Raw genomic sequence first — 19,871 nt, forward strand, 5'->3', positions numbered from 1 at the left:
AAACCTGAGGAAGGTACATTTATTCCTTCCTTCAGTCAACAAACTATATGCCAGGCTGTGCTATAACACTGGGGTTACAATATAATTTTATTCTATGATAGTACTCTGAAGATGTACATGCTTCTAATTACTGAGGCACTAAAATTAGACTCAGTGCCATACTGTGCCTTTTCTGGGAAGTTAAAGGCAAATATCTAAGGAGAACAGTAGGAAGAAATTAATCTGTCAAAACATAGCTAAGTTGATTAAAGTGCTAACTTAAAAAGTAATTTTTCTGCTTCAGATATTTTTTATGGGTCTTGCTGCCATGTAGTCCTTTCCTCTCCTCCACCCCCTCTCCCGCTACCCCCCAAATGTAATTCTCTTGGGATTTTCTAGCCCTGGTAGAGTTTTATTTATTTGTGGGAAGCTGTCAAAGCAAAACTTACAGTGTTTGTTTGGCGTTCAAGAGATCTGGGAGTGACTTCATTCATGTCTTTAACATTCTTTGGTCATCACGTTTCAATTTAGATGCGAAGAGACAGATTGACAATTTCTCAGAAAAGACGCTAGTATTTGAGTTGAAAGTTGAAAATGAAGATAGGATTTTTTTAAGCTGATTAAATTTTAGCACGTTTCTTTTGAGTGATATGTTTTTCTTTTACAGTTATTCTTCCTATGGAAATCAAGGCAACCAAGGTTATGGACAAGCACCACAAGTAGGTTAAAATATAACTTACAGTCTTCATAAATAGTTATTTTTGTCTTAAGTAGGTGATGAAACTTGTATTTACCTAAATTTCAGAGCTATTCTGGCTATGGGCAAACTACTGATTCCTCATATGGACAGAACTATGGCAGCTACTCTGGTTATGGACAGAGCCAATCAGGTTGGATTGATTTGTTAAATCTGCTATTTTAGAAATTAAAAAATCAGAACCCTTACTAAATGGTATATCCGTCTAATCTGTAGGTTATTCACAATCGTATGGTGGTTATGAGAATCAAAAGCAGAGCTCATATGGTCAGCAGTCTTACAATAACCAGGGACAACCAAACACGGAATCATCAGCAGGGTAAGGAAACAGTAAAAGTACTGAGATTGTGTTGGGCAGTGGAAGGAACACTTGGGATATTAAACAGATTTCACCAACAAACTCCTAACTTTAAACATTTTTTCCAGAAAATTTTTGATGGAATATGAATTTCACAGTTTTGTGTTATGAAGATGGTGGAAATTGTCAGCATTGTCATTTGATTTTTATGATGTGTTTTTTGTAAAATTATCCTTTAGCTGTAAATGAAGGCTCATGGTTTAAATGTTAAAAAGAAACATTTTGACCTTTGTTTTATACCTGAAATTAAATAAAAACCTACCTATAAAAGGAGACTTCTCAGTGCTTACTTTTTATTTCCATTTTAATTTTTGACCATTTTCAGGGACAAAATATTAAAGAAAAAATTGTGAAAACCTATCCACATATTTCAGATACCCTAAAATATGTTTTATTTGTTAATATAGGTAGGCGAATGTTTACCAGAAAGTTTATAGGTTTTATAGTTTTTTTAGTTTTTAGATTTGAGGAGTCTGTACTTATTATTAATTTTAATAGTAGCAACTTTTTTTTATTGTGCTTTACATTTTGTGAAATGCTTTTACATTCCTTAATTTAATTGATTCGTAAACACCACTGTGAAATAGTGTCAGTATTTATCTCCATCTTAAAGTGGTAAAGAGAAGCCGTTAAGATGATATAGCCTGTCAAGTTACACAGCTAAAAAATGAGACAGAAATTGAGATCATTACTATTTTCTATCTACAGTGAAGAGAATTATTCTAAGTGAAATTCAATTAAATAAACACATTGGGGAAAGATCTGTGAGGTCAAATTATCAGTCTTAGAGATATGAGAGTGATTTGAAAAGTAGAACATGGAGTACACGTATAGGGAATAATATCCAGAAAGCATGTTACACTAGAAAGAATGACTCTAAGCCCTGTTGGTTAGTTAAGGAGAATCCTTTAGTAAGGATGCAGTTTTGGAAGCATGACGTATAACTCCAAAGAGAAATGTTAGATCTGGTTTGACAACCATTTTAAAGTGAGGTGCTAGAATTTTTGACCATTGTTGTGGTGATGTGCTTTGAGACGGAAGTTGGGGAACATAGCGATCTTTATTAGATTATTTTGATCATCTAATGTGGAACAAGATGTAACTATTAAGTTATGAGACCTTTTTTGTTTCCTTTTTTTGAAGTAAACATTAGAACTCAAATCTAATTAAGTGTTTCAACATTCCCATCCTGAGAGCAGGTAATTATAGTCATATTGCTGAGAACATAACTTAGAATTTTCTTTTTGAATTGCCAGAGGTATTAAGAAAGCAGTCTTGTTATCTGGTAGTCAGATTTCTTTTCAGATAAAAAATGACATCACAAAGCAAGTTCCTTTCTCTTACTCAGCAGACTAAAAATGAATGATTTATTACTGTTTTCTAAAATTTACTATCATTGAAGATATCTAGAAGAATGTACTGTAGATTCTAAAGATAATTATAAAAAAATAGTTCCCAAAATATTATGAGATAACTTTATTGTTATGGGAAATAGAGCCTTTCAAGGTAACTCTTAAAAGGAGTCAGCACTTGCAGTGGCGTGTTTGTTAAAAGAATCAGACATATTACTGTACTCTGTGACACTTTTAAATTTTTTTCAATTCAAGGAGATGGTAAAAACCATAGTGATTTTTTTTTTTTTCTCTAAGATTTTATTTTTTCCTTTTTCTTCCCAAAGCCCTCCAGTACATAGTTGTATATTCTTCGCTGTGGGTCCTTCTAGTTGTGGCATGTGGGACACCGCCTCAGCGTGGTTTGATGAGCAGTGCCATGTCCGCGCCCAGGATTCGAACCAACGAAACACTGGGCCGCCTGCAGCAGAGCGCGCGAACTCAACCACTCGACCATGGGGCCAGCCCCCCATAGTGATTTTTTTTTTTTTTGCTTCACTACAGTTTTCAAAGTTGCATGTGGTTTTTCTCATAATGTGGCCTCTCTTCAATGATAGTGAAATAGTTGTTTGAAGATCATTCCATTGGTGATAAGGAAATTTTGTAAAATAAAACAGCTAAATGATTCCCAGCAGAAAGTAGTAGTAAATATGGTTGAGGTCTAGCTGCTCAGGCCTCTTATATCAGTCTCAGTCAACTTGCTATAGTAAACATAATCATTTTGTAAAATTTCTTAAGTTCTTTGTTTCTCTTTAGCCAAGGTGGAAGAGCGCCTTCGTATGACCAGTCAGACTATGGTCAACAAGATTCGTATGACCAGCAGTCGGGCTATGATCAACATCAAGGTTCATATGATGAACAGTCAAATTATGACCAACAGCATGATTCCTATAATCAAAACCAGCAGTCCTACCATTCACAAAGGGAAAATTACAGCCACCACACACAAGGTAAGATAGATTGACCTGTATTTTTTTTCTTTCTTCATAGAATTATTTGTATATTGAACTTTGTATTAAAAGACCACGTAGTTCTACTGTTTGTAAAAATTTGGAGTAACCCTGAACATATATTTTCTCTCATGGCCATCAAAACTAATTTATTAGATTTCTGTTTCTAAACTTCTTGGAGACTGCCAAATAGTTATGTGACTTTTCAATGACTGTTTAAATCAATTTCCTTTGTTGTCTCTGTCAACTCTGTTTGACAGTGCTCTTGCTACTAGTTCATTTGGTAGTGGTGGTATACTTGATTTGGGGAAATTATGATCTTGTATTAGCCTTCTCTAACCTCATCTAAAAAGGACATTCTTTCCTCTTGTTTTCCTATAGCACTTTGTGTATACCACTGATATGTAGGAATCTCTCCATGCCATGAAAATGAATGTCTCAAGAGCGAAGGTCCTGTCTTAGTCATTTTTGTACCTTCATTACCTAGTATAGGGCTTGGTTAATAGTAAATGCTCAGTAAATATTTGTTGAGTAATTGAATGAATAAATGAATGAGTAAAAGTGGAAGCTCATTCATTGAGTGTCTTGCTCATTGAATGTATTCACTGAGTATCTCTTAGTTTGAAAATCCAGTTATTCTTTGTCAAAGCTTGATTTACATTTAAATGTTTTTGAGGTAAAGAAAATAGTAACTTCTAAGATTAGGGTTATGCTTTTCATCTAATTTATTAGGGTTTGGTACCTAATGTTGTACTTTGATTCAGACTCTTCCATATCACCATCACATCAAATGGTGATATCCAAATGGTGTTATTAGCAGAATGGAATTTGACACAGATATAATTCTCAAACACATTTAATTCCAGATGGTTTTATGATGACTTGCCTTTGCAATCTGTGCGCTTGTGCCGTTTTCCAAAGGACATAGGTGACCTAAAGAGCCGTTTAAGATTATGTTATGGGAAGCCTTTGTCAGAAATGGCAATGGTTATTTATTTATGTGTGTATTATTTCCTTTTTATAGATGACCGTCGTGATGTGAGTAGGTATGGAGAAGATAATAGAGGATATGGCGGGTCACAGGGAGGAGGTAGAGGGCGTGGGGGATATGACAAGGATGGAAGAGGTCCTATGACAGGATCAAGGTAAGTATTTCAGTATAGATGTTTACATTTCTTCTTCTTTTTTTTTTTGTTGTTATTACTTAGCTGGTTTGATTCGAGCATCTACTTTAGTTTAAGAGGCTTGTAAAAGAGATGATGTTGTAGAGAAGAGGGCAGAAATTCAAAATTTATTTTGTCTTAAGATGTCACATAAATTACCTCAGAATAGGCTGATTAGCAGTTAGTTTATATGGTGTGTAGTAAACACCAGTAAAGTCCCTTACTCTGGTTGTGGTTAAACCACTTACCTATGTTTTCCTGCCAGAGCTGTAGAATCTAAACTCCTTTAACAGATGACTCTGGGAAACCCAAGTGTTTTGTATGTAAAAAATAAAAGGTAAGTTAATTCTAGTTTGGGGGCAGCGAGGCCATTTCTTAATCTTGAATACTGTTGGGAAGGGAAAATATTAGGAGGCAGTAACAAAGTATAAAGGTGGGGTAGGCAAATGAAAGAAAGATTTTATGTAACTGAACTATTTTGTTCTCCTTCTTAAGTAAATAATTATTGAAATAATTAGTGCAACATCACTTCCTATTGTGTATTTTGTCTGGACTAAGCTGTGGAAAAGGAATGACTTTTTAATTCAGCTTTCCTTTTCTCCATTGCTAGTGTTATCAGGTTTTGATATTTACTTATGGCATATGTTATGAAAACTGGTTTTAAATTACTTTTAAATCTATCTATAAATTTGGCACTTTGGCCCTAAAAACAAGAATTAAAAAGTAGTTGACATTTATTGTCCTCAGATGAGGTTTGCAGGTTGCAAATTTGTGTATAAAATACATAGGCTTACAAGATAATGTGTGTTCCTCGAGAATTGAATTGTCAGTGGCCTGTTAATTGACGCTTAATAATAATACGTCAGTACCAGTTCACACTTTTGCTCCTTAGGGACTAAGTGTCTGTCCTCTAAGGTGACCTGAGAAACAAAGCCAGTTACATAAAGCACTGTTATTTCTTCAAGTGAGCCAGGAATTTGATCTCACTGACTTGTGTTTTCTTTATATTTAGTGTATAGTACTTTGATATGGCAAAACTAAAGTCTAAACGTATTTGATAAGCATTTATAAGACTTGAACATTAAAAGTCTTTTGATTGATAGCCAGTCAGTTTACTAAAGTAAAACAAATATATTGTATGCCTCTTTATTATCAAAGAAAGCAGTCCACCATCACGTGGATATAAAGGAACAATGGAAAGTGCTTACTCTCTACCTAGTAGCCTCTCTCTTACCTCAAATAGAATCCCAAACAAGATAACCAACAGATATTTTTAATTTTCCACTTAATATATTTAGATAATTGGCTGCCTTGGAATGCTATACATTTTACAATATATCATAGGTTTAATTTTCTTCATAAGGAAGTTATATCCTATAGATTATCTATTAAACTATGACAGTGTCTGACTGAGAGTGGTAGAATCCCACTTTTCAGAGGGAAGAGGGTAGGGAAGTTTTTAAAAGTATGCTTTTTTCTTTGAGATGACTCATTAGAAGCAGAGACTTGAGAGGACCTCGAATGAGCCTCCTGATAAAGGAGGGAAGGTCCATACCTTAACCGCCCTGGGAGTCCCATTTTTAAGTACGTTTATTACCTTGTTGGCAACATATTTCAGTATAATTTTTGGCCCAGATGCTGAATCATGAACTCAGTTTTTCATTCCAAATCTTTTTATTTAGCCATAGAACCTCTTCCAACAAAGTCTTTTAGAGAAGCTCATATATAATATATATTAGGTCAAAATGGTGCTGATCTGGTTCAGCTCAGGGTATTTTTTTGGGGAGGGATCCTGCCCAGTTAGTCTCTATTCCCTACCCGCCTCGGAATGGAATGTTCATGAAGGGCCTTTTTTAGAAATCCATATGGATGATGATGATTACTATCTTGGGTGGGCAAACTTTTCATGTGAAAGACCACATAGTAAATAGGGTTTGCTGGCCATGTGGTTTCTGTTGCAACTACTCAACTCTGCTCTTGTAGCGCCAAAGCATCCATAGACAATATATAAATAAATAGATGTGGTTGTGTTCCGATAAAACTTCGTTTATGGATACTGAAATTTGATGTTCATATAATTTTCATGTGTTACAATATCTTGCTCAAGATGTGATTTCTAGCTCATTTATAGGGGTAAAGTGTTTTGAATTCAAATAAAAATGCACAGTTTCAGGGTTTTTTTTCACAGTTGGTTTTAGATTTAAATACCAAAAATACCCAAACATTTTTTGTTAGTCTTCATCAACACTCCCATTTGTGTTTCTAATCATCTTACTTAAAAATAGCAGTGTTGAAAATATGATCCTTTTGGGGAAGAATATCTGGCATTAGTTGGGTTTCTATTTAAAGAAGAAGGGACATAGTTTGTGGGTGAGGGTGTGATGTGTGGTAAAGGATGGGATGTTTCCTAGACTCAGGTTGTATAATTGCTTGACTGGAGGAGGAGTTCAGACCACATGGAAGCTGCCAGCTTTTCAAATATGGAATAGAAACATGTGAAGATTATAGGGACTATAGGAAACAATGTTTTTCTTTGACGAAGTAGTTGCAACACAAAAGATTGAATTTCTAATTATTGTCTAAAACTGATCACTGACCTCTAAGTGGACTAGAAGCTTAAGGCTGTAAATTCTCTCAGTGTATTTAACTTCAGCATCGTGATGAATGCACTGCAAAATTGCCAGAACTTCAAAGATAACTTGTTTTCATTATTACTATATCATCAAGTTAAAGTAGCTATTTGAGGCTTTAATTATTTATTTTTTTAAAATTTATTTCTAGCAGTTATTTATGTGGTATAGATACTAATTCCTTTTCAGTTTTCCATGTTGCAGATATAGTCTCAGTTTATAGCTTAAGTTTTCACTGTTTTTCTTTTTGTTTTTGCTGAGGAATATTCACCTTAGCTAACATCTGTTGCCTATCTTCCTCTTTTTTTTTGCTTGAGGAAGATTAGCCCTGAGCTAACATCTGTGCCAATCTTTCTCTTTTTTGTGTGTGGGTTTCCACTACAGCATGGCTGACGAGGGGTGTAGGTCTGCGCCTGGGATCTGAACCTGTGAACCCGGGCCACTGAAGCAGACTGTACTGAACTTAACCACTACGCCATGGGGCTGGGTCCTGTTTCAGGCTTTCATATCTCAAGCCTAAGAAAAGTTATCTTGAATTTTGACTGTCTTCTTACAAGAGATTTTGATTAGCTTCCTTAAAAATGTGCATATGTTCTGGTAATAGTCTAGAACAACACTGCCCAATAGAAATATAATGTGGGTCACAAATGTGAGCCACATATGTAATTTAAAATTTTCTAGTAGCCACATCAAAAAAAAGTGAACAGGTGAAACTAATTTTAGTAATATATTTTATTTACTCTAGTATATCCAAAATATTTTAGCATTAATCGTTAAAAAAATTATGGAGATACTGTACATTCGTTTTTTCATACTAAGACTTTGAAATCCATTTTGTAGTTTACATTTAGAGTACATCTCAGTTTTGGCTATCCGCATTTCAAATGGTCAACAGCCACATGTGGCTAGTGAATACTGTACTGGACAGTGTAGCTCTAGAATGATAGATTCTTGGCTTCCTGAAATGTTGGTAAATGCTGAATCTAGAAATCCTTCTTACTGTATATATATAAGACATAGGAGGGAATAAAACATAAGTACAGCTACTACTGAGATGGTATTTAAATCCGTTGAGTCATTTACATTTGGAATTAATATTAGTCTTCTTCATACCCAAAAAATTGTACTCTGGATTTACTAGCATGAAAATTCAAACGTAGCACAGTTTTTTAAAAAACTAATCTTTTTCAACTTTTAGTTAAGTCCCATTTTCTCTCTAGATAGTGAATTTTCTTGGAATAAAGATTCCTGCATTGTCCTTTTACTTGGCAGTTTTAGTCCTTGAATATATGTATATATTTAGATTTTTTAAAATTAAATTTTGGAAATAGAGATTCTGTCAAAGAGCTTTTTCTTTGTTGACAAGCACCTGAGATTAAATCTGACTCTCTTCTCCTCTAAATATGTAATGCTGTAACAGTGAAAGAACCCTCAGCCTACCCTGGGGCAGGCTGCTTATTGTGGGTTTGAACTTGGGACAACCATTTCTATAGTTAAGTCAAGAATACACAACTGGTTTCCTTATGCAGGGGGCACTCAGCCGTAAATTTGAATGAGCTTATGTTATGTCTCTACTCTAGTAAATACCTCTACTTAAAATCTCCTTACTTCAGGAATGCTTTATGTGTACAATTTTGGTGCTTTTTCTGGGAGGAAAACAAATTTGTTGTGGAAACATCTTGACTAATAGATGTTCACATACCCTTGTGTCTTAATTTGCTAGTGAGGCCTTAGCATATGGAAAAGGGACTCATAACTTGACTGCAGGTTTGAGGGAAAGATTCTTAACCACAAGCCCATCTTCTATTAATGTTTGTTAGTACTACTTGAAGTTTATCTCCTATATTTAATATAATAAATTTCCTAATAAAGGATTGTAATATAACTAATTAATATGGAATTTTCTAATAAGGAAAGAGAAAAATGATTGAAACATTGGAACTTGAAAGAAAGCTTCACAGAATTATAGATCATTTAGACTAGTGCTTCTCTAACTATAACGTACATTTGAACTCTTTGGGGATAGTATTAAAATGCAGATGCTGATTCAGTAAATCTGGGGTGAGGCCTGAGATCCTGCTTGTGAGCTGCTCGCAAGCTCTGCCTATGCTGCTGTTCCATAGACCACTTTTTGAGTCGTAAGGATGTAAACCCTTATTTCGTGAAGGAGGAAACTGAACCCTAGGGAGTATTACTGACTTGTCCAAATTTTCACGATTGATTAGTGACAGTTAAAGACTATATCCTTAGTCTCTTAGTTTGAAGACCAGTGCTTGTTCGAATGCACTGTGATGTTTCCATATTTATAGCTATTGTGTTGAAATCTTCAGCTGCTGTATTTTCAAAGCAAATGCTCAGTAAAGATGACTTAAGTTAAAATGTCATTGTATGGAGGAATAGGAAATTATAAACCTATTCAAATGTCATTTGTTTTGTATCCTTTTTATTTTGCAGGGCTATGCTCCTTTTTTTTATTGTTCAAAGATATATTGCTGGTCAGAATAGATATAGGAACTAGCTCATGTATGAAATTTCGTATTTTCCCTCCATTGTGGCCAGATAAACAATTTGGTACTGGGTTAAGATAACAGTAAAATCTTTAAGAGATATCTCTTCCAGCACTTACTTGTGAAAATTTCCTGTTTAAAAAATCTACTTTATCCTGAGGACTTTAATCTCCTGCTATAGGAATGTGAGCTTAATATTTTCACTAGTTCTTTTATCATTTTTTGGAGTTCTCATGATCATCTTTGAGGAAACCTGAGATATCTTGGTTTCTAGTAATAAGATTTTTAGCAGTTTAACCTCAAGAACTCTGTTGGCTTCCCTTTCTTAAACAGTTAGGCAGTGATATACAGGTCATTTAAAAGTGTAGGAAGGGCTTAGGTAATGTTCTGAAAGTCTTAGCGACTCAGTAGGAAACTGTATGTATGTGAAGAACCTGGGCTTCACATTTTCTACATAGCCTTCAAATAGCCTTATTCTCCTTTTTAGGCTTCCTGGAAATCAAATAAAAATTAGTAAGAAATTAGGATGCATGTTTCTATACCTAAACCGGTTGCAAGGGAGAATTTTTTATGTCAAGATAGAATAGGCTTATTTTAAAGGAAGAATGCTTTCTCTTTTAGATTGGTTTTTCTCCGGATGGCTCAGAAAAGCCATCTAGAGGGCAGGGTTATTGCTAAAATAGAGGCTTTTAAGCAGTGAAGAGATATTAGTATATTGGATTAGTTTCTTGAGGTATAGTAGAAGAATATTAGTAGTAGTAGAAGATTTGATATCACCATTTGAAAACTTTGTGTTTTTATTTTCCATGTCAGCTCATGAATCATAGAGAAGTATGTAATTCAGTCAAGAGAAACAAACTTTTAATGTATGAATATTTAAAGAGTTTCTTGATAAGAGAGATCTTAGATTTCATACATGAAGCTATGCACACAAGGACCACTGACTTATCTGGCAGTGGAAATTTGCCAAATAAAGTCATTTTCTTGTGGGGAGCTGCAGTATTGGAGTGTATTGCATTGTGTCTCTGACATGGTCTACTGATTGGTGTACAGAGCATTTGGCAGCATGAATCTCAGTAGCTTTCATGTGAAGAGATCTAATATATTACGGTGGGTATGGAGTAGGAGGGCAATTTAAGTTATTCTCTCTTTTAGTGCTCATTTTATCAGATTTCTGAATGATTTGAATTTTAATACTGCTTTCATTCAGGCTCACTTTTATGTATATCTGTACCTCACTTTTTTCCTTCATCTCATAAAACCCGCTATTTGGTATCACGATAGAACATAGTACTCAAGATCTTACCTCTCCCATTCTGCTATCCAAATCTTAACCTTGTTTTGTATTGTTCTTCTAGTTTTTTTTTCCTTTTTCTCATATTTAAAAAAAATATTCCCTTGGAAAGAATGTTTGCTCTAGTTTAGCATTCTTTGTGCTGTGCTCCAGCTTTAAGTTATGATTAGAATAGTGCCTTTGGCTTGGGGTTGGGAAGATTTGAAAATAAGAATATGTTAGATATGTTCTGCAATAGGCTTGAAAGGCACCCTTGTGGAAATAGATCCTCGGGAAAACACTTAGGTGAAAACAACATTTTGAAGTCTATGAAATGGAATTTACTGGAAAGTTAGAGGTGCTACTGTTTTCCTAGGCACTCTACTTGTGAGAGTTAAGTGTAGATTGAGCCCAGGGCTCAGCACATTAGAGACTTAAGGAAGAAATCATTTCTTCAATTTTTCCTCTGCAGTGGTGGTGACCGCGGTGGCTTCAAAAATTTTGGTGGTAAGTGCTGAGTATCCCAAAATGTTTCAGTGGAAATGCTATATAAATCTAAAAGCCACCAATATCCCGCAGACGCAGTCTAAGCCCTTTCTTATTCTGTTGAGGCTGGTGTGTGTTGTGTGCTTTAAAAAAAATTATATATATACACATATATATATCTCAAAACATTAAAAAGCTAAAGTTGATCTCAAACAGTCCAATGGGTTTCTACACAGTGAATTTGCATGAAAGAGTCTGTGGTGACCAATGAATGAGAGCTTCACTGGATTTTGACAGTACATTTCTTAATAAAGGTAGCTGACATGGTGTTGTTTAATTATTAGGGTTTTCCAATCAGCCTTCACAACCAGAGCTTAACAAAAGTGATACAAGCATACTGCCAAAGTGGCTGGTGCCGTCTGGGACAAGTTTAAGGAAATAGTGAAATTCATCTTGATTTCTTAAACTTTTAATAACACTTAATTTATATATTTACTTTGTAAATCTGTGATGGTTGACTTTCAAGGATTTTGGAAATATTGTCTTTTCATGGCTTGGTTATTATTACTATTTTTAAATGATTTCTAATGAGTTGCCTTAAATAGCTTTCTTTTTCTTTTTCTTTTCTTTTTCCTTAGGTCACAGGGATTATGGACCCAGACCAGATGCTGGTAAGCTTTATGGTAGTTTGTGACTTTGCCATTAAAAGAATGTTAGTTTTCCATTTTTCCTAGGGAAAAGTGTGTCTCTTTGGAGGAGTTAGTACAAGAGGAAGATTTAATTTGATAGTGCTGCCAGAACTGGGGAACTTGACTTCTAAAGACATACCAGAGAAAACTTTAGGGGGATTGATTGTAAAGTTTGCTGGGGACAGTTGGGTGTTTGCTTTCCCAAGCTCTGCTTTGTCTTTTGTGAAGAAATAGTACTTGATTTTGTACTGCTAATTAGCAGTATTTAATTACTACAAATCAGATTTGAGAGAATTGGTATCATTGGGGAGTTAGAAAAGCTGTGTTTATGAAAATATTACATTGGATTGGTAGTCTGCTTAGTGGGCCTAAGAAACTTAAATTCATACGTGAATGAATTGTCTTACTCTGGGCAGAGGTCACTAATTTCATGTGGCTTTTTATTTTTAAATGAAATTCAAGGCTACCTGGAGCCTTTTAAAAGTGTAGATTTAGAGATTAAAAATCTATTTGAGCCAAAAACATTTAATATATATTGAAATCAGAACTTTTGTTTTTATTAAGATGCCAAAGTATTCTATATGGATGGCAATTTCTGAATTATGCCTTGATGGACTGAATTTTTGTACATCTTTCTTACTTTGTTGTACTAATCCAAAAGTGTGCATGTAAGGTAAGGTGTGTGTCGAGGTGCCCCTACCCTCTGGTATATACAAGCTTATTGCAATGAACGGGAAACCAGCAATTCTGCTTGGCCTGCTTTGGAGTCCAAAGTGTCAGATTTGGGGAATTTTCTATTAGAGAGCCTTAAAAGTATTGATTAGCCGTAATTAAGACTTTCCAAAGAAAGGAATGCTAATTTATACTAATTTTCTTCATCTCTTCATGAGCTCTAGTCTTGTATCTGAATCTGAAGAGTGAGATTTTTGAGACCTTGCTTAATTTGTCTATGTATTTCATATAGTGTGGACTTGGTCTACTTTACCTGAAATTTAGTTGTAAGAATTGATCTATTATGAAATAACTATTATGACCACTTTGCATGTTATATAAGATTTTTTGTATATTGGTCCTTTTTCCTTTTGGTCATAGAAACAGTTGAATGTTGGACAATGAATTATTGTTCTTGATTACTAAATAGGATGTAGTAAAACCAAGAAATATAAAATTAACTGTAATTTTTTTCCCCTTAGATTCAGAATCTGATAATTCAGATAACAACACAATCTTTGTGCAAGGACTTGGGGAGGGTGTGTCCACAGATCAAGTGGGGGAGTTCTTTAAACAGATAGGAATTATCAAGGTGAGTAAAAAGTATGGCTTATGTTGAAAATCTCATAATTATTAACAGATTCTGGTTAAGATACATAGGTTACATAATAAGCCCGTATTCTAGTAATGCTTGTCTCTTTAAATTCCCTGATGCATATGTTCACTCAGGTCTGTTGGCCTTTGGTAAATGTGCTAAATACATGAAGATTTTATTCCTTGTTTGTGGTTATCCTTCCACAGCCTTTCATAGCTTTAGCTTTCAGTCTTAGGGCTATGAAAGTAGTCTCTGCTTAGCTCCTAAAATTGTGAGAACTGAATGAGATTATGAGAACATTTTATAGATTCTGAAATGCCAGTATGTGCAAACTCAAGTTGTTACTAGCAACTTTTTTTTTTTTTTTTAAAGATTGGCGCCTGAGCTAACTGTTGCCAGTCTTCCTTTTTCCCCCCCTTTTCTTCTTCCCAAAGCCCCCCAGTACGTAGTTGTATATTGTAGTTGTAGGTCCTTCTTGTGCTATGTGGGATGCCACCTCAGCATAGCCTGATGAGTGGTGCCATGTACGCGCCCAGGATCTGCACCAGTGAAACCCTGGGCTGCCAAAGTGGAGCGTGGGAACTTACCCACTCGGCCACAGGGCCGGCCCCTGTTACTAACAACTTTTAATTTTGTTATTTAATGTCTGTTCTACATATTAGTCCAATATCTAATGCTTTATTTTGTAACTTACTGTTTATTGTTTACCTAAGTGTCTTGTATATTATTTTGTGCATATATTTTTCATCTCTTTAACTAGAAAGCAGCATTTAGAGCAGTGTTAGTAGATTGTAGCATTTACCTAAAATCATTTCTCAATTGTCCTTGTTTTGGTGTCTGGAATTACTTTTTTTTTTTTTTTTTTAATCTTAGGGAGTTAAAATTTCTTAAGAAGTTAATCACACATGAAATATTTAAAAAATTTACACAGTTCTGAAAAGTAAAAATTCTTTGTCTTCCACTCCCATCCCAGCCAAATCCATTGTGTACTCCTTAATAGTAATCTGTTGATTTGTTTGGTGAATGTTCTTCCTGACCTTTTTTTATGTTTTACAAGTTATGTATTTACATGAAGCATTATCTACATTTTTTTTTGTGGGTTTAGAGAAATTATGTATAGATAAAACAATATATTATATATTATGGATACATGAATTCCTTTAAGAAAAAATCTTTGATTATCTATATGGTTCATGATCACTTTTTCTTAAAATATTAACACTAACTTGTTTGTTTCTCAGACAAACAAGAAGACTGGAAAACCAATGATAAACCTGTACACAGACAAGGACACAGGGAAACCAAAAGGGGAGGCAACAGTGTCATTTGATGACCCTCCTTCAGCTAAGGCAGCCATTGACTGGTTTGATGGTATACCTCATTCATACAGTTTCAACATGCAGTTTGGATAAATATTTTCTAATCTTGAAGTCAAAATATGTCCTGGTAGACAGTGGTTATTTTCGTGTTTACTTTTGTAGATATTCTATTAAGAACACAGGCCAGAGTTTTTACATACCTTTAGAAATGAGATGAGCTCTCTCCTTGCTTGTCTAGAATGTTTCCTTATATCATACCTTGCGCTTGAGGCCACCCTGATAGAGATGTAGAGGATTGACCTGGTTGACTCTATATACTTTTAAAATTTAGATTAACTTCCCTTCAAATATAAAATTAATACGTACTTAGAAGAAATAGTAAAACTTTTTTTCTCCCTGAAAATAAGAAAATATAGAAAAGTAGAAGGAGTAAGCATCCAGAGTTCTCTATTCAGAAATAGCCACTGATAATATTTATTAAGTTTCCTTCCAGTCTTTTTAAGTATATTTTAAAAGTAGTTTATCATTATACTCCAAATGTAATTGTGTCTCATGCTTTTTTCACTTAACACAGTAATTTCTCCGTGTTGTTATAAATTTGTTTTTGTCCTACCCTAATTTAATAACTAACATAGTGTTTACTCTGGTTTGTGGGCTAGGCACAGTTCTAAGAGCTTTACATGCATTCACTCAGTTTGATCTTCACAGTAACCCTATGAGACATACACCCTATTACCACCATTTTACAGATGATGAAACTGAGGCATAGAGAAGCTAAGTTATTTTCAAGATCACAGAGTAAGTGGCAGAGTCAGGATTCAAATTCAGGCAGTTTCGCTCTACTGTCTCTAAAGTACTTAACCATTCCGAATTGACAGACACTTGAGGTCCCTTCTAGTTCTGAGATTATTGCACCTGTGTCTTCCAAAACATAATTGCATTTCTTTACTTCTTCAAAGACGAGATTGTGGTACTCTCTCTTTCCTTGTCTCCAAATATGGAGATTTTATTTCTATATTTATTATTTATTTTTATTATTTTTTTGCACTGAGCTGTCAGGCCCCATCACTTTGCTCTTGAAGGCTACGTCCATTCCTTCTCACTTTTCTGCTTTTTTCATAGTCCTGTGAATCATAAAGCAATTTCTTTTGCTCATATGTTCATAACATTATTGTGCCTTTGCCCACAGGGCATATGAGCCTCTTCAACCCAACTTCATAGTTCAGATTTTACCAGGTCTTTTTACAGCTTTTAAAATACTGATCCATGAATTGCTTCCTGTGTGAAAGTGCTTGTCATAACATCTGACATCGTGGAAAGTTGCCAACCGCAATGATTAGGGCTTTGATCAGGGAGCTGAGTCTCCTGGGTTTATAACCATTTTTTGAATCCTTGCGCCCCTTTTCCTTGTATGTCATTTCTTTTGTTAGTGTAAAGTAAAAAAATTAATTCCCGTCTCTAAGGTCCTGGGGCAGCAGAATAGGTGAATGTGTGCATGTATGTAAGTAATGATCGATGCACACATTATTTTTCACGATATACTACTTGCATATGGTAAAAAAATTGCAAACAGTAACAAGAGTATATAGCAAAAAGTGAGTTTCGTTTCCATCTTTGACCCTTAGTAATTTCGTTTCCTCTTTGGAAAGTTAGGCACAATAGGCAGTGTATATACAAGCATGTGTGTGCATGTGTAGGTACAGATGCACATGCACACACACGTGCATGCACGCTCTTTCTCTTTAAAAACAGAAATGGTAGCATATTACACACATTGTTCTGCACTTGGCTTTTTTCCTGTTAAAATATCAGATGTGGGTTTTTTTTGCTTAGTAAGAAGTGACTGTTTCCCATTGACAGATGTACTCTATTCAATAGGTTGTGTCATGTTTTAGCACTGTTACTTTGACTGTTGGGAACACTAGTGTGTTTGAATTTCTGTGAGGACATGTCAGTTATTCCTCTGAAACTGAAAATTTCCAAGACAGTTTTATATTTTTGATAAGAGTGGAATAACACTTTTTCAAAAACCGTTTTCCTTTTTTTTTTAGGAAAAGAATTCCATGGCAACATCATCAAAGTGTCCTTTGCTACCAGAAGACCTGAATTTATGAGAGGAGGTGGAAGTGGAGGTGGGCGGCGAGGTAAGATACTTGTTGCTCACAGGCCTGGATATTATACAAAGGGTTTGAATTTTAGTCCATGTTCTGTCTCTATCGTGTGAACTTGCTACAACCTCTTTCTCCCCCTAGGTCTTTTTCCTTCTATCTTAAAGTGAAGGTAGGTACTGAATAGGAGATTAGGTAAATTGGGTGTCATAATAGCTAAGAAAGTAGTGGAAGAATGTTCTAGAAATCGTTTTAGAAAGCTATATAGTGGTTTGTTGTTTACCTGGGAATCAGGAGGCAATTGTTTAAATGATACCTAATTAGGTAGTTAATCTGACCAATTTGTGAGTTCTCTGATACAGTTATTGCCAGTTCTTTCATTTCTGTTGCATTTAATTCCTTAAATTTGGGATATGTCTTCCCACTTAACCTTTATCACAGAGATTCTCAAACTAAGGAGGGTATATAGCAAGTGGACTTTGAAGTTTTTTAGTGCGTTGTTTGCCCTGTAGTGTGTGCCTGGGGTCTTCTACATTTCCTGCATTTGCTAGGTAAAGCCCCAAATCAATCACAGAGTCTTAGCATAAGGAGTTTATTTGGGCGGCGGGGGGGGCTGCCCAGTTATTGATGGGTACTTGCTCTTTGTTCTTTCATCTGGTGCTTTTCCTCTGCTTTGTTAACGTCTGCTGCTGATTTTTCTCCCCTCCCCCCTACTTCCCTTCAGGCCGTGGAGGATATAGAGGCCGTGGAGGCTTTCAGGGGAGAGGTGGAGACCCCAAAAGTGGGGACTGGGTTTGCCCTAATCCGTAAGTATCCCATTTATTTTGGTGTGAGTAGGAGTTGGGATTGGGGTTGGAGGGTACAAGAGGGGGTTCTGAATCCACTGGAAACTATTGAGTATTTTCTTTTCCTCCTTTCTCAGGTCATGTGGAAATATGAACTTTGCTCGAAGGAATTCCTGCAATCAGTGCAATGAGCCCAGACCTGAGGACTCTCGTCCCTCAGGAGGAGGTAGGTCAGCCCTTTGGATCAGCCTTTTAACAGCATCTACGTGGTATTTATTTTCTCACTAGCATTAAGGAGGCTTTACCTTACTCTGCTGGCCTCACTGGTTTGTATTTCTACCTTGCAGATTTCCGGGGAAGAGGCTACGGTGGAGAGAGGGGCTACAGAGGTCGTGGGGGCAGAGGTGGAGACCGAGGTGGCTACGGTGCTGACAGAAGTGGGGGTGGCTATGGTGGAGACAGAAGTGGCGGCGGTGGCTACGGAGGAGATAGAAGTGGAGGTGGCTATGGTGGAGACAGAAGTGGGGGCGGCTATGGTGGAGACAGAGGAGGTGGTTATGGTGGGGACCGAGGAGGCGGCTATGGAGGAGACCGAGGAGGCGGCTATGGAGGAGACCGAGGAGGCGGCTATGGAGGAGACCGAGGTGGTGGCTATGGAGGAGACCGAGGAGGCTATGGTGGAGATCGAGGAGGCTATGGTGGAGACCGAGGAGGCTATGGTGGAGACCGAGGAGGCTATGGAGGAGACCGAGGAGGTTACGGAGGAGACCGAAGTGGGGGGGGCTACGGAGGAGACCGTGGTGGTGGCGGTGGCTATTGTGGAGACCGAAGTGGAGGCTACGGAGGAGACAGGAGTGGTGGTGGCTATGGAGGAGACCGAGGTGGGGGCTATGGAGGAGACCGAGGTGGCTATGGAGGCAAAATGGGAGGAAGGTGAGTATTAGAATGTACTTGTTAACCTTTCTTAGCGTAATACTCCTAGATTTGAGGATCTCAGCCCTTGTTGTCACATTTTCTACTAAGTATCCAGTTTTTTGGACCTTTATTGGCAACTCTCTCAGTTAGGCTAGAGAAAATCCATTTAGTTCCCTGCTTAGCAATTTCTAAAATTTGTGTTGGAAATTCTTATTCATGCATCTTCATATTTGTATGTGTGTGTATCATTCTTCCCCTTAGCTAAAGATAATTGGGATTGAGAGAGAATTTGAAACTTTATGTAAATCAAGCTTTCTTAATATAAGTGAGGGGAAAGCACACCTTTCATAGGGGTGTTTTCTTTTCAAATCACATGCTACCCTGCAGTTGTTTCTCTGGAGATTCTGATACTACCTTTTCCAGATGAAAGTTGCTGATGGTACTGATGGGAGTGTGTTGGCACATGAATGTTTTAGAGGCAGAAAAAGTTGAATAACCAGTGATGTAAAATAACTTAAGTTATTATACTAAGCATCTTTATGCCAGAGGCAATGTTGGGTAGCGAGAATTGGCAGAGCACTTGGTGAAGATTGGAGACAGACTGGGTTCAAATCCTGGCTCTACCGCTTATGAACTCTGTGTGACCTTAGGCAAGTTATTTAACTGTTTGGAGCATTAGTATTCTCATCTGTAGAAGGGGGCTAATAATACCTCCTTTGTGGAGTTGTGTTAGATTACGTTATAGTAGCTGCTGGCCCATAGTAAGCTCTGTATAATTGTTAGCTATTAGTAACTATCATCTGTTGAACACTTCTTACTGTGTGGCAAATCCTGTGAAAGTATCTTTATATACTTTAGTTCTAGTCCTTCTGTCAGTCCCATGAGGTAGATGTACTTCCCATTTTATGGAGTAAGAAATATTGAGTAACTTTTCCGAGGTCACATAGTAAGTGGTAGATCCAGAATTCTTACATGAAAGTGTTTACTTGCTTATTGCACTATGTCACTCTTCTGTTTAGAATATTAGAATTGGCAGTCTCTGACCTCCTGAAATACCACAGTGGTTTGAAGTCCTTATTCTAGGTGGAAAATTTTTAACAGTTAGTGATAACAAAGCTTATTCTAGGAACTTTCTGGGTCTTTTATTAAGCCCTTTCTGTGAGTAGAGAGATAAATTGGGCATGCTGTCATCCTTAGAAATTGTCAAGCTGATGTCAGTCACGAGTACCCTGAAGAAGTGTCTGATTCTTCCCCT

General features: G+C 36.3%; 1 protein-coding gene across 2 annotated transcripts in view; it reads left to right on the forward strand.

Moving 5' to 3' along the window:
• Nucleotides 1-19,871, forward strand: part of TAF15 (TATA-box binding protein associated factor 15) — a 32,284-nt gene that overhangs the window by 12,035 nt on the left and 378 nt on the right. For both annotated transcript variants that reach the window (XM_070482810.1, XM_014862238.3), the window contains 13 exons: nucleotides 647-698; nucleotides 785-869; nucleotides 953-1,055; nucleotides 3,242-3,435; nucleotides 4,460-4,580; nucleotides 11,481-11,515; nucleotides 12,133-12,165; nucleotides 13,377-13,486; nucleotides 14,731-14,860; nucleotides 16,860-16,952; nucleotides 17,641-17,722; nucleotides 17,839-17,927; nucleotides 18,049-18,634. In XM_070482810.1, the coding sequence (XP_070338911.1) occupies nucleotides 647-698; nucleotides 785-869; nucleotides 953-1,055; nucleotides 3,242-3,435; nucleotides 4,460-4,580; nucleotides 11,481-11,515; nucleotides 12,133-12,165; nucleotides 13,377-13,486; nucleotides 14,731-14,860; nucleotides 16,860-16,952; nucleotides 17,641-17,722; nucleotides 17,839-17,927; nucleotides 18,049-18,634 (1,713 nt within the window). The remainder of the gene's footprint in view (nucleotides 1-646; nucleotides 699-784; nucleotides 870-952; nucleotides 1,056-3,241; nucleotides 3,436-4,459; nucleotides 4,581-11,480; nucleotides 11,516-12,132; nucleotides 12,166-13,376; nucleotides 13,487-14,730; nucleotides 14,861-16,859; nucleotides 16,953-17,640; nucleotides 17,723-17,838; nucleotides 17,928-18,048; nucleotides 18,635-19,871) is intronic.

This window comes from Equus asinus, chromosome 13, assembly GCF_041296235.1.
Source record: "Equus asinus isolate D_3611 breed Donkey chromosome 13, EquAss-T2T_v2, whole genome shotgun sequence".
NCBI lineage: Eukaryota > Metazoa > Chordata > Mammalia > Perissodactyla > Equidae > Equus > Equus asinus.